We start from the raw sequence: 12,369 nt of genomic DNA on the forward strand, positions 1-12,369 counted from the left end.
TGCTCCCCGTCCTCCGGGTCGTCCCCGAGGCCGGTGTCGGCGTGCTGCTGGAGCCGCGCGTCAGGGGGGGGTACTGTCACGACTCCCACCGAAGTCGACCCCTCTCCTTGTTCGGGCGGCGTTCGGCGGTCGACGTCACCGGCTTACTAGTTGCCACCGATCGATGTTTCACTGTTCGTTTGGTTTTGTCTTTATTGTGTACACCTGTTTTGAGTTTCCCTAATTATGTTCATTATTTAAACCTCTGCATTTCCTGTTTGTCTTGTCGGTGATTGTTTATCTGTTTAGTGTAGTTGGAGGTGTGTTCTCCAGACTATGTATTTTTAAGAGAAGATGGATTTAATAATTTTAGTAAACACGTTTTGGTTTACCTTCATCCCTGTGTCCTGCGCCTGACTCCTCCACTTCTCTAAGAAGATCCGTTACAGCTAGGGAACTGACAAATATAGGGGAGGAAATGAACAGGAGATAAGTGAGTCCAGGTGAGTCCAATAACGCTGAATGCAAGTGACGAGGGAAGGCAGGTGTGCATGATGGATGGCAGGAGAGTGTGATGCAGGGTAATCTGGCGCCCTCAAGCGCCAGAGGAAGGGAAGAGCGGGAGCAGACGTGGCAAGTAATAAACTGGGCCTGAACATATCTAAAACTAAGAGCATTGTATTTTGGTACAAATCATTCCCTAAGTTCTAGACCTCAGCTGAATCTGGTAATGAATGGTGTGGCTGTTGAAGAAGTTGAGGAGACTAAACTACTTGGTGTTACCTTAGAATATAAATTGTCATGGTCAAAACATATACACTGCTCAAAAAAATAAAGGGAACACTTAAACAACACATTCTAGATCTGAATGAAAGAAACAATCTTATTAAATACTTTTTTCTTTACATAGTTGAATGTGCTGACAACAAAATCACACAAAAATAATCAATGGATATCCAATTTATCAACCCATGGAGTCCTGGATTTGGAGTCATACTCAAAATTAAAGTGGAAAACCACACTACAGGCTGATACAACTTTGATGTAATGTCCTTAAAACAAGTCAAAATGAGGCTCAGTAGTGTGTGTGGCCTCCACGTGCCTGTATGACCTCCCTACAACGCCTGGGCATGCTCCTGATAAGGTGGCGGATGGTCTCCTGAGGGATCTCCTCCCAGACCTGGACTAAAGCATCCGCCAACTCCTGGACAGTCTGTAGTGCAACGTGGCGTTGGTGGATGGAGCGAGACATGATGTCCCAGATGTGCTCAATTGGATTCAGGTCTGGGGAATGGGCGGGCCAGTCCATCTTGCAGGAACTGCTGACACACTCCAGCCACATGAGGTCTAGCATTGTCTTGCATTAGGAGGAACCCAGGGCCAACCGCACCAGCATATGGTCTCATAAGGGGTCTGAGGATCTCATCTCGGTACCTAATGGCAGTCAGGCTACCTCTGGCGAGCACATGGAGGTCTGTGCAGCCCCCCAAAGAAATGCCACCCCACACCATGACTGACCCACCGCCAAACCGGTCATTTAGTCATGTTGGAGGATCAGTGTGAACCTGCTTCATATGTAAAGAGCACGTCATTTTGCAGGGCTCTGGCAGTGCTCCTCCTGCTCCTCCTTGCACAAAGGCGGAGGTAGCGGTCCTGCTGCTGGGTTGTTGCCCTCCTACGGCCTCCTCCACGTCTCCTGATGTACTGGCCTGTCTCCTGGTAGCGCCTCCATGCTCTGGACACTACGCTGACAGACACAGCAAACCTTCTTGCCACAGCTCGCATTGATGTGCCATCCTGGATGAGCTGCACTACCTGAGCCACTTGTGTGGGTTGTAGACTCCGTCTCAGCTACCACTAGAGTGAAAGCACCGCCAGCATTCAAAAGTGACCAAAACATCAGCCAGGAAGCATAGGAACTGAGAAGTGGTCTGTGGTCTCCACCTGCAGAACCACTCCTTTATTGGGGGTGTCTTGCTTATTGCCTATAATTTCTACCTGTTGTCTATTCCATTTGCACAACAGCATGTGAAATTTATTGTCAATCAGTGTTGCTTCCTAAGTGGACAGTTTGATTTCACAGAAGTGTGATTGACTTGGAGTTACATTGTGTTGTTTAAGTGTTCCCTTTATTTTTTTTGAGCAGTGTATATTAAATGGTTGTAAAGATTGGGGGAGGCCTGTCCATAATAAAGAGATGCTCTGCTTTTCGGACACCACACTCAAGAAAGTCCTGCAGGCTCTAGTTTTGTCTTGTCTTGATTATTGTCCAGTCATGTGGTCAACTGCTGAAAATAATACCAAGTTAAGCTGCAGCTGGCCCAAAACAGAGCAGCACGTCTTCCTCTTAATTGTAATCAGAGGGCTAATATAAGTATTATGCATGCCAGTCTCTCTTGGTTAAGAGTTGAGGAGAGACTGACTGCATCACTTCTTCTTTTACAAAAAACATGAATGTGTTAAAAATGTCCAATTGTTTACATAGTTAACTTACACACAGCTCTGACACACACTCTTACACCACCAGACATGTCACCAGGGGTCTTTTCACAGTCCCCAAATCCAGAAAAAATTCAAGAAAGCTTACAGTATTACATAGAGAAATTATTGCATGGAACTATACATGTATATATTGCTCAAATAAATAGCAAACCTGGTTTTAAAAAAAACGATAAAGCAACACCTCACGGCACAGCGCCTCTCCCCTATTTGACGTAGATACTGTGTGTATGTATTGATATGTAGGCTATGTGTGCCGTTTTTAAATTCATGTAGTTCTGTGCATGAGCTGTTCTTGTCTATTAATGTTCTGCACTATGTCATATTTCATGCTTTGTGTGGACCCAGCAAGAGTAGCTGCTGTTTTCGCAAAAGCTAATGGGGATCCTAATAAAACACCAAATACCAAAGCTAACACGTTTCTCTGTGATGCAAGAGGTATGAAGCGTGGATCCACCCCCACTCTCCGTGACTCCAGCTAACAGCCAAAAATAGTGGCCCCAGGACCTTGCTATCATTTCTGAAACACATTGTCAAGCCGAGCAGAAGCATAGGCATTAAATCACATGGGATGGTACAATCAAACCATTACATGGTAAAGGATTGCTCTGAGGGACTCATTGCAATTGAACTGAAATATTACTGAAAGTCCGTGTCTGACACATAACTTCCATTACTATGTCCACGTATAGCACCTTCTTTGGCTTCTATTGCTGCTTATACAATCCTGATGGATGAAGATAATGTGCTTAACGTATTCTGGGTATATATTCGATCTTGCTCTAACCATAGGGTAAATAAATATACTATTATATTGTTCTCCGAGCCCAGCGTCTTTTATCGCCTGGTGAATCAGATTTGTCAGAGAAAAGAGAAAACACTTAGGATTTTCTACAGATTTGTTTTGAAGAGGAAGAAGGACTGGTTGTTCTAATGGAGAGTCATACTGTATGCGATAACAAAGCTCTACACTGACTATAGGACTACATATCATTATTTTCATGGCAGGTATAGTACGAGTTAGAGTTCATTTACATTCCAATCCCTTTGAAAAAATTTTTTATATAATAAACTGTAAAGCAATCATAGCCAAGTGTAGTGGTAATGATAAGCAGAAATAAATACTGTCTGATGAGATATAGACCTATATGTCACTAAAGTGTTACAGTACAACTCTCGAAGTCTATGGCTGAAATGATCTGCCTTTCTCTAGGTTTTAACAGAGTAACTAATTTAAATGGCATGAAATAATTGGATTTCCTTTCCAACTGGTTTCACAGTCGTTTGGAGATGTGCTAATATACTATATATCAGCTTCCTGTAATACACTTTCAGCCTCATCAAATAGCTGCTGTAGTGGATTGACAGAATATCCATCCATTAAGCTTAGGAATGAAATTCCCTTATTTATGGCCTACTTAGCATAATGGAGCTGATGCTTAGCGACCGAAACGTCAGATGATAAAAAAGTCTGTGGAAAGTGAAGAGTGAGTTGTCTCGCTGTCCAACAATTCAACGGACAGACAGAAACAATGGATGATGGATGGATCACTTAGGATTAACAACACCATTGTAGGCTATATTGTTATGGAAAACTGGGTATGAAAGCTGCTGGTTCTGTACACATGGCAGTGTTATTGATACTGTGTATTTTGTTCAGAGTAAACAGCATGATTTACTGTTTGCACAATTCATCTTCATCATTCATCTTTTGTGAAAGCTGAGAGACATTATCTTTAGGTAAACAAAACAAGTCGACTGGAGTCTTAAAACAACACTTGTATTGAGCGCCTCCTCCATCTTTTGTTTCCTCATAGATCAAAGCTATCGATGTTCCTACTTCTCTGAAAATGAAGGTTTGTTACCTGTAGATGAGGACTTCATCATCGGAACAGTTGTACTGGAGCTGGTACATCTTTACCTTGGGCGCTGCCTTGCTGACGGTCCACTTAACCAAGGCTGAAATGGCCGTCACCTCTGACACAGTGACCACTTTCTCCAGGGGGGTCTTTGGAACCCCCTTGCTTATCCTGGTGGTGCCGGTGATGTCCGAGAGGCGGGACTTGGGCTGTGAGGCCTGACCGGTGCCGTTGCTGAGGTGGGGCAGCTGGATGATTGACAGATCCACTGAGGCGGTGGACTCCCCAGCCACGTTGGCCGCGATGCAGGTGAAGGTACCGTAGTCCTTGGAGGTGGTGATGAGAATCTCCAGTGTGCCGTTGCCGTAGACGACGGTTCTGGACGAGTTGCCAAGGACACGGTCGTCGGGGGCCATCCAGTGGATGGTGGGGGTGGGGTCTCCAATGGCCTCGCACCTCAGGCTGGCCATCTGGCCCTCCAGCACCAGCATCCTGTGGGTGTGCTGAGTGATGAGGGGTGGCTCACACACAAACTCCTCCTCCCTCACATACCAGAAGTAGCGCCCCTTCAGGTTGGAAGGGGAAGCGCATGTCTCCTGATCATCGTCCCTATCCAGCCGCCGCAGCCACAGCACCTCACAGTTACAATGCAGGGGGTTTCCACCGATGCCAAGGGACAGCTGGGGGGCGTAGGGAGTGGTCATCATCACTGAGTCCTGGGCCCTGGCAAAGATGGGGTCTGGGGGCAGCTTCTGCAGTCGGTTGGAGGTGAGATCCAGGCGAGCCAGTCTCTCTAGATCAGTAAAGGTCCCCTCAGGGATGAAGTCCAGGAGGTTATGGTCAAGACTCAACTGGTGGAGAGAGACCATCAGCTTGACTGAGTCCCAGGGCAGGCTCCTCAGGTTGTTGTAAGACAGATCCAGATCCTCTAGGGAGGGTGCCAGGTCTTCCAAGGCCCGGTCTGAGATGCGCCCCAGCTGGTTGTTGTTAAGGATGAGGTGCTGTAGATTGACCAGGCCCCGGAGATCATCGGGACCCAGCTCTATGAGGCGGTTGTTGTCCAGGTGTAAGGAGCGCAGGGTCTCCAGGTCGCTGAAGGAGAAGGGCTGGATGTAGCTGATGGTGTTGCGGCTAAGCGTAAGGTCCACCAGGTCGGTCATGTTGGCAAAGTCCTGCTGGGTGATGCGGAGGATGTAGTTTCCGCCCAGCCGGAGCTCCACAGTGCGCCGGTCGATGTCCAGTGGGACGAAGAGCAAGCCTTTGGAGGGACACAGGGTCCCCAGGGACTCGGACAGGTTCTGGCACACACAGTACTTTGGGCATGCGTGGGCCATCAACACTGCGGTTCCCAGGACCAGCAGGCAACAGAGGATGTGGTCCATGGTAGAGTCACACAAAGGAACCTACAGAGAGAGAGAGAGAGGAAGAGATAGAGACAGAGAGAGAGAGAAGAGAATAGAAAATAGGAGAAGAGAGAGAGAGGTGGAGGGAGAGAGAGAGAGAGGGAGAGAGAGAGAGAGAGAAGAGAATAGAAAATAGGAGAAGAGAGAGAGAGGTGGAGGGAGAGAGAGAGGTGGAGGGACAGAGAGAGAGAGAGAGAGAGAGAGAGAGAGAGAGAAGAGAGAGAGAAAGAAATACATGATTAGTTCTTCCATAGTACGCAGTCTACTTCTCCTTTCACTGTGGCAGACAATCATGATCTCATGTAAACTATCTGTGAGGATCTCTGCCTAGAGCAGTAGGGTGTTGGGGCCTGTTTTTGACAGGCTACATCTGTAGGGTTTTGGGGCTTGTTGTTGACAGGCTACAGCAGTAGGGCTTTGAGGCCTGTTGATGACAGGTTACAGCTGTAGGGTTTTGGGGCTTGTTGTTGACAGGCTACAGCAGTAGGGTTTTGGGGCCTGTTGTTGACACAGCAGTAGGGTTTTGGGGCCTGTTGTTGACAGGCTAAATCAGTAGGGTTCTGGGGCCTGTTGTTGACAGGCTACAGCAGTAGGGTTTTGGGGCCTGTTATTGACAGGCTACAGCAGTAGGGTTTTGGGGCCTGTTGTTGAAAGGTTACATCAGTAGTGTTTTGGGGCCTGTTGTTGACAGGTTACATCAGTAGGGTTTTGGGGCCCTGTTGTTGACAGGTTACATCAGTAGGATTTTGGGGCCTGTTATTGACAGACTACAGCAGTAGGGTTTTGGGGCTTGTTGTTGACAGGTTACAGCAGTAGGGTTTTGGGGCCTGTTGTTGACAGGTTACAGCAGTAGGGTTTTGGGGCCTGTTATTGACAGACTACAGCAGTAGGGTTTTGGGGCCTGTTGTTGACAGGTCACAGCAGTAGGGTTTTGGGGCTTGTTGTTGACAGGTTACATCAGTAGGGTTTTGGGGCTTGTTGTTGACAGGTTACATCAGTAGGGTTTTGGGGCCTGTTGTTGACAGGCTACATCAGTAGGGTTTTGGGGCCTGTTGTTGACAGGCTACAGCAGTAGGGTTTTGGGGCTTGTTGTTGACAGGTTACATCAGTAGGGTTTTGGGGCCTGTTGTTTACAGGCTACTGCCGTAGGGTTTTGGGGCCTGTTATTGACAGACTACAGCAGTAGGGTTTTGGGGCCTGTTGTTGACACAGCAGTAGGGTTTTGGGGCCTGTTGTTGACAGGTTACAGCAGTAGGGTTTTGGGGCCTGTTATTGACAGGTTAAATCAGTAGGGTTTTGGGGCCTGTTGTTGACAGGTTACATCAGTAGGGTTTTGGGGCCTGTTATTGACAGACTACAGCAGTAGGGTTTTGCGGCCTGTTGTTGACAGGCTACATCAGTAGGGTTTTGGGGCCTGTTGTTGACAGGTTACATCAGTAGGGTTTTGGGGCTTGTTGTTGACAGGCTACAGCAGTAGGGTTTTGGGGCCTGTTGTTGACAGGCTACAGCAGTAGGGTTTTGGGGCTTGTTGTTGACAGGCTACAGCAGTAGGGTTTTGGGGCTTGTTGTTGACAGGTTACATCAGTAGGGTTTTGGGGCCTGTTGTTGACAGGCTACAGCAGTAGGGTTTTGGGCCCTGTTGTTGACAGGCTACATCAGTAGGGTTTTGGGGCCTGTTGTTTACAGGCTACTGCAGTAGGGTTTTGGGGCCTGTTATTGACAGACTACAGCAGTAGGGTTTTGGGGCCTGTTGTTGACAGGTTACCAGCAGTAGGGTTTTGGGGCCTGTTGTTGACAGGCTACATCAGTAGGGTTTTGGGGCTTGTTGTTGACAGGTTACATCAGTAGGGTTTTGGGGCTTGTTGTTGACAGGCTACAGCAGTAGGGTTTTGGGCCCTGTTGTTGACAGGTTACAGCAGTAGGGTTTTGGGGCCTGTTGTTGACAGGTTACAGCAGTAGGGTTTTGGGGCCTGTTATTGACAGACTACAGCAGTAGGGTTTTGGGGCCTGTTATTGACAGACTACAGCAGTAGGGTTTTGGGGCCTGTTATTGACAGACTACTGCAGTAGGGTTTTGGGGCCTGTTATTGACAGACTACAGCAGTAGGGTTTTGGGGCCTGTAGTTGACAGGCTACATCAGTAGGGTTTTGGGGCCTGTTGTTGACAGGTTACATCAGTAGGGTTTTGGGGCTTGTTGTTGACAGGCTACAGCAGTAGGGTTTTGGGGCTTGTTGTTGACAGACTACAGCAGTAGGGTTTTGGGGCCTGTTGTTGACAGGTTACAGCAGTAGGGTTTTGGGGCCTGTTATTGACAGGCTACTGCAGTAGGGTTTTGGGGCCTGTTATTGACAGACTACAGCAGTAGGGTTTTGGGGCCCGTTATTGACAGGTTACATTAGTAGGGTTTTGGGGCCTGTTGTTGACAGGTTACAGCAGTAGGGTTTTGGGGCCTGTTATTGACAGGTTATATCAGTAGGGTTTTGGGGCCTGTTGTTGACAGGTTACATCAGTAGGGTTTTGGGGCCTGTTATTGACAGACTACAGCAGTAGGGTTTTGGGGCCTGTTGTTGACAGGCTACATCAGTAGGGTTTTGGGGCCTGTTGTTGACAGGTTACATCAGTAGGGTTTTGGGGCTTGTTGTTGACAGGCTACAGCAGTAGGGTTTTGGGGCCTGTTGTTGACAGGTTACAGCAGTAGGGTTTTGGGGCTTGTTGTTGACAGGCTACAGCAGTAGGGTTTTGGGGCTTGTTGTTGACAGGTTACATCAGTAGGGTTTTGGGGCTTGTTGTTGACAGGCTACAGCAGTAGGGTTTTGGGCCCTGTTGTTGACAGGCTACATCAGTAGGGTTTTGGGGCCTGTTGTTTACAGGCTACTGCAGTAGGGTTTTGGGGCCTGTTATTGACAGACTACAGCAGTAGGGTTTTGGGGCCTGTTGTTGACAGGTTACCAGCAGTAGGGTTTTGGGGCCTGTTGTTGACAGGTTACAGCAGTAGGGTTTTGGGCCCTGTTGTTGACAGGCTACATCAGTAGGGTTTTGGGGCCTGTTGTTTACAGGCTACTGCAGTAGGGTTTTGGGGCCTGTTATTGACAGACTACAGCAGTAGGGTTTTGGGGCCTGTTGTTGACAGGCTACATCAGTAGGGTATTGGGGCCTGTTGTTGACAGGTTACAGCAGTAGGGTTTTGGGGCCTGTTGTTGACAGGTTACAGCAGTAGGGTTTTGGGGCCTGTTATTGACAGACTACAGCAGTAGGGTTTTGGGGCCTGTTATTGACAGACTACAGCAGTAGGGTTTTGGGGCCTGTTATTGACAGGCTACTGCAGTAGGGTTTTGGGGCCTGTTATTGACAGACTACAGCAGTAGGGTTTTGGGGCCTGTTATTGACAGACTACTGCAGTAGGGTTTTGGGGCCTGTTATTGACAGACTACAGCAGTAGGGTTTTGGGGCCTGTAGTTGACAGGCTACATCAGTAGGGTTTTGGGGCCTGTTGTTGACAGGTTACATCAGTAGGGTTTTGGGGCTTGTTGTTGACAGGCTACAGCAGTAGGGTTTTGGGGCTTGTTGTTGACAGACTACAGCAGTAGGGTTTTGGGGCCTGTTGTTGACAGGTTACAGCAGTAGGGTTTTGGGGCCTGTTATTGACAGGCTACTGCAGTAGGGTTTTGGGGCCTGTTATTGACAGACCACAGCAGTAGGGTTTTGGGGCCCGTTATTGACAGGTTACATTAGTAGGGTTTTGGGGCCTGTTGTTGACAGGTTACAGCAGTAGGGTTTTGGGGCCTGTTATTGACAGGTTATATCAGTAGGGTTTTGGGGCCTGTTGTTGACAGGTTACATCAGTAGGGTTTTGGGGCCTGTTATTGACAGACTACAGCAGTAGGGTTTTGGGGCCTGTTGTTGACAGGCTACATCAGTAGGGTTTTTGGGGCCTGTTGTTGACAGGTTACATCAGTAGGGTTTTGGGGCCTGTTGTTGACAGGCTACAGCAGTAGGGTTTTGGGGCCTGTTGTTGACAGGTTACAGCAGTAGGGTTTTGGGGCTTGTTGTTGACAGGCTACAGCAGTAGGGTTTTGGGGCTTGTTGTTGACAGGTTACATCAGTAGGGTTTTGGGGCTTGTTGTTGACAGGCTACAGCAGTAGGGTTTTGGGCCCTGTTGTTGACAGGCTACATCAGTAGGGTTTTGGGGCCTGTTGTTTACAGGCTACTGCAGTAGGGTTTTGGGGCCTGTTATTGACAGACTACAGCAGTAGGGTTTTGGGGCCTGTTGTTGACAGGTTACCAGCAGTAGGGTTTTGGGGCCTGTTGTTGACAGGTTACAGCAGTAGGGTTTTGGGCCCTGTTGTTGACAGGCTACATCAGTAGGGTTTTGGGGCCTGTTGTTTACAGGCTACTGCAGTAGGGTTTTGGGGCCTGTTATTGACAGACTACAGCAGTAGGGTTTTGGGGCCTGTTGTTGACAGGCTACATCAGTAGGGTATTGGGGCCTGTTGTTGACAGGTTACAGCAGTAGGGTTTTGGGGCCTGTTGTTGACAGGTTACAGCAGTAGGGTTTTGGGGCCTGTTATTGACAGACTACAGCAGTAGGGTTTTGGGGCCTGTTATTGACAGACTACAGCAGTAGGGTTTTGGGGCCTGTTATTGACAGGCTACTGCAGTAGGGTTTTGGGGCCTGTTATTGACAGACTACAGCAGTAGGGTTTTGGGGCCTGTAGTTGACAGGCTACATCAGTAGGGTTTTGGGGCCTGTTGTTGACAGGTTACATCAGTAGGGTTTTGGGGCCTGTTGTTGACAGGCTACAGCAGTAGGGTTTTGGGGCTTGTTGTTGACAGACTACAGCAGTAGGGTTTTGGGGCCTGTTGTTGACAGGTTACAGCAGTAGGGTTTTGGGGCCTGTTATTGACAGACTACAGCAGTAGGGTTTTGGGGCCTGTTGTTGACAGGTCACAGCAGTAGGGTTTTGGGGCTTGTTGTTGACAGGTTACATCAGTAGGGTTTTGGGGCCTGTTATTGACAGGTTATATCAGTAGGGTTTTGGGGCCTGTTGTTGACAGGTTACATCAGTAGGGTTTTGGGGCCTGTTATTGACAGACTACAGCAGTAGGGTTTTGGGGCCTGTTGTTGACAGGCTACATCAGTAGGGTTTTGGGGCCTGTTGTTGACAGGTTACATCAGTAGGGTTTTGGGGCTTGTTGTTGACAGGCTACAGCAGTAGGGTTTTGGGGCCTGTTATTGACAGGTTATATCAGTAGGGTTTTGGGGCCTGTTGTTGACAGGTTACATCAGTAGGGTTTTGGGGCCTGTTATTGACAGACTACAGCAGTAGGGTTTTGGGGCCTGTTGTTGACAGGCTACATCAGTAGGGTTTTGAGGCCTGTTGTTGACAGGTTACATCAGTAGGGTTTTGGGGCTTGTTGTTGACAGGCTACAGCAGTAGGGTTTTGGGGCCTGTTGTTGACAGGTTACAGCAGTAGGGTTTTGGGGCTTGTTGTTGACAGGCTACAGCAGTAGGGTTTTGGGGCTTGTTGTTGACAGGTTACATCAGTAGGGTTTTGGGGCTTGTTGTTGACAGGCTACAGCAGTAGGGTTTTGGGCCCTGTTGTTGACAGGCTACATCAGTAGGGTTTTGGGGCCTGTTGTTTACAGGCTACTGCAGTAGGGTTTTGGGGCCTGTTATTGACAGACTACAGCAGTAGGGTTTTGGGGCCTGTTGTTGACAGGTTACCAGCAGTAGGGTTTTGGGGCCTGTTGTTGACAGGTTACAGCAGTAGGGTTTTGGGGCCCTGTTGTTGACAGGCTACATCAGTAGGGTTTTGGGGCCTGTTGTTTACAGGCTACTGCAGTAGGGTTTTGGGGCCTGTTATTGACAGACTACAGCAGTAGGGTTTTGGGGCCTGTTGTTGACAGGCTACATCAGTAGGGTATTGGGGCCTGTTGTTGACAGGTTACAGCAGTAGGGTTTTGGGGCCTGTTGTTGACAGGTTACAGCAGTAGGGTTTTGGGGCCTGTTATTGACAGACTACAGCAGTAGGGTTTTGGGGCCTGTTATTGACAGACTACAGCAGTAGGGTTTTGGGGCCTGTTATTGACAGGCTACTGCAGTAGGGTTTTGGGGCCTGTTATTGACAGACTACAGCAGTAGGGTTTTGGGGCCTGTTGTTGACAGGTTACAGCAGTAGGGTTTTGGGGCCTGTTATTGACAGGTTAAATCAGTAGGGTTTTGGGGCCTGTTGTTGACAGGTTACATCAGTAGGGTTTTGGGGCCTGTTATTGACAGACTACAGCAGTAGGGTTTTGCGGCCTGTTGTTGACAGGCTACATCAGTAGGGTTTTTGGGGCCTGTTGTTGACAGGTTACATCAGTAGGGTTTTGGGGCTTGTTGTTGACAGGCTACAGCAGTAGGGTTTTGGGGCCTGTTGTTGACAGGTTACAGCAGTAGGGTTTTGGGGCTTGTTGTTGACAGGCTACAGCAGTAGGGTTTTGGGGCTTGTTGTTGACAGGTTACATCAGTAGGGTTTTGGGGCTTGTTGTTGACAGGCTACAGCAGTAGGGTTTTGGGCCCTGTTGTTGACAGGCTACATCAGTAGGGTTTTGGGGCCTGTTGTTTACAGGCTACTGCAGTAGGG

General features: G+C 48.4%; 1 protein-coding gene across 1 annotated transcript in view; it reads right to left on the minus strand.

Moving 5' to 3' along the window:
• The window catches only part of LOC106608176 (leucine-rich repeat and fibronectin type-III domain-containing protein 2-like), a 181,362-nt gene that overhangs the window by 20,968 nt on the left and 148,025 nt on the right, over positions 1-12,369 (minus strand). The window contains exon 4 of the mRNA XM_014205961.2: positions 4,344-5,740. Within this exon, the coding sequence (XP_014061436.1) occupies positions 4,344-5,719 (1,376 nt within the window). The 5' untranslated portion in view covers positions 5,720-5,740. The remainder of the gene's footprint in view (positions 1-4,343; positions 5,741-12,369) is intronic.

This window comes from Salmo salar, chromosome ssa06 (genome assembly GCF_905237065.1).
Source record: "Salmo salar chromosome ssa06, Ssal_v3.1, whole genome shotgun sequence".
Taxonomy (NCBI): Eukaryota; Metazoa; Chordata; class Actinopteri; order Salmoniformes; family Salmonidae; genus Salmo; species Salmo salar.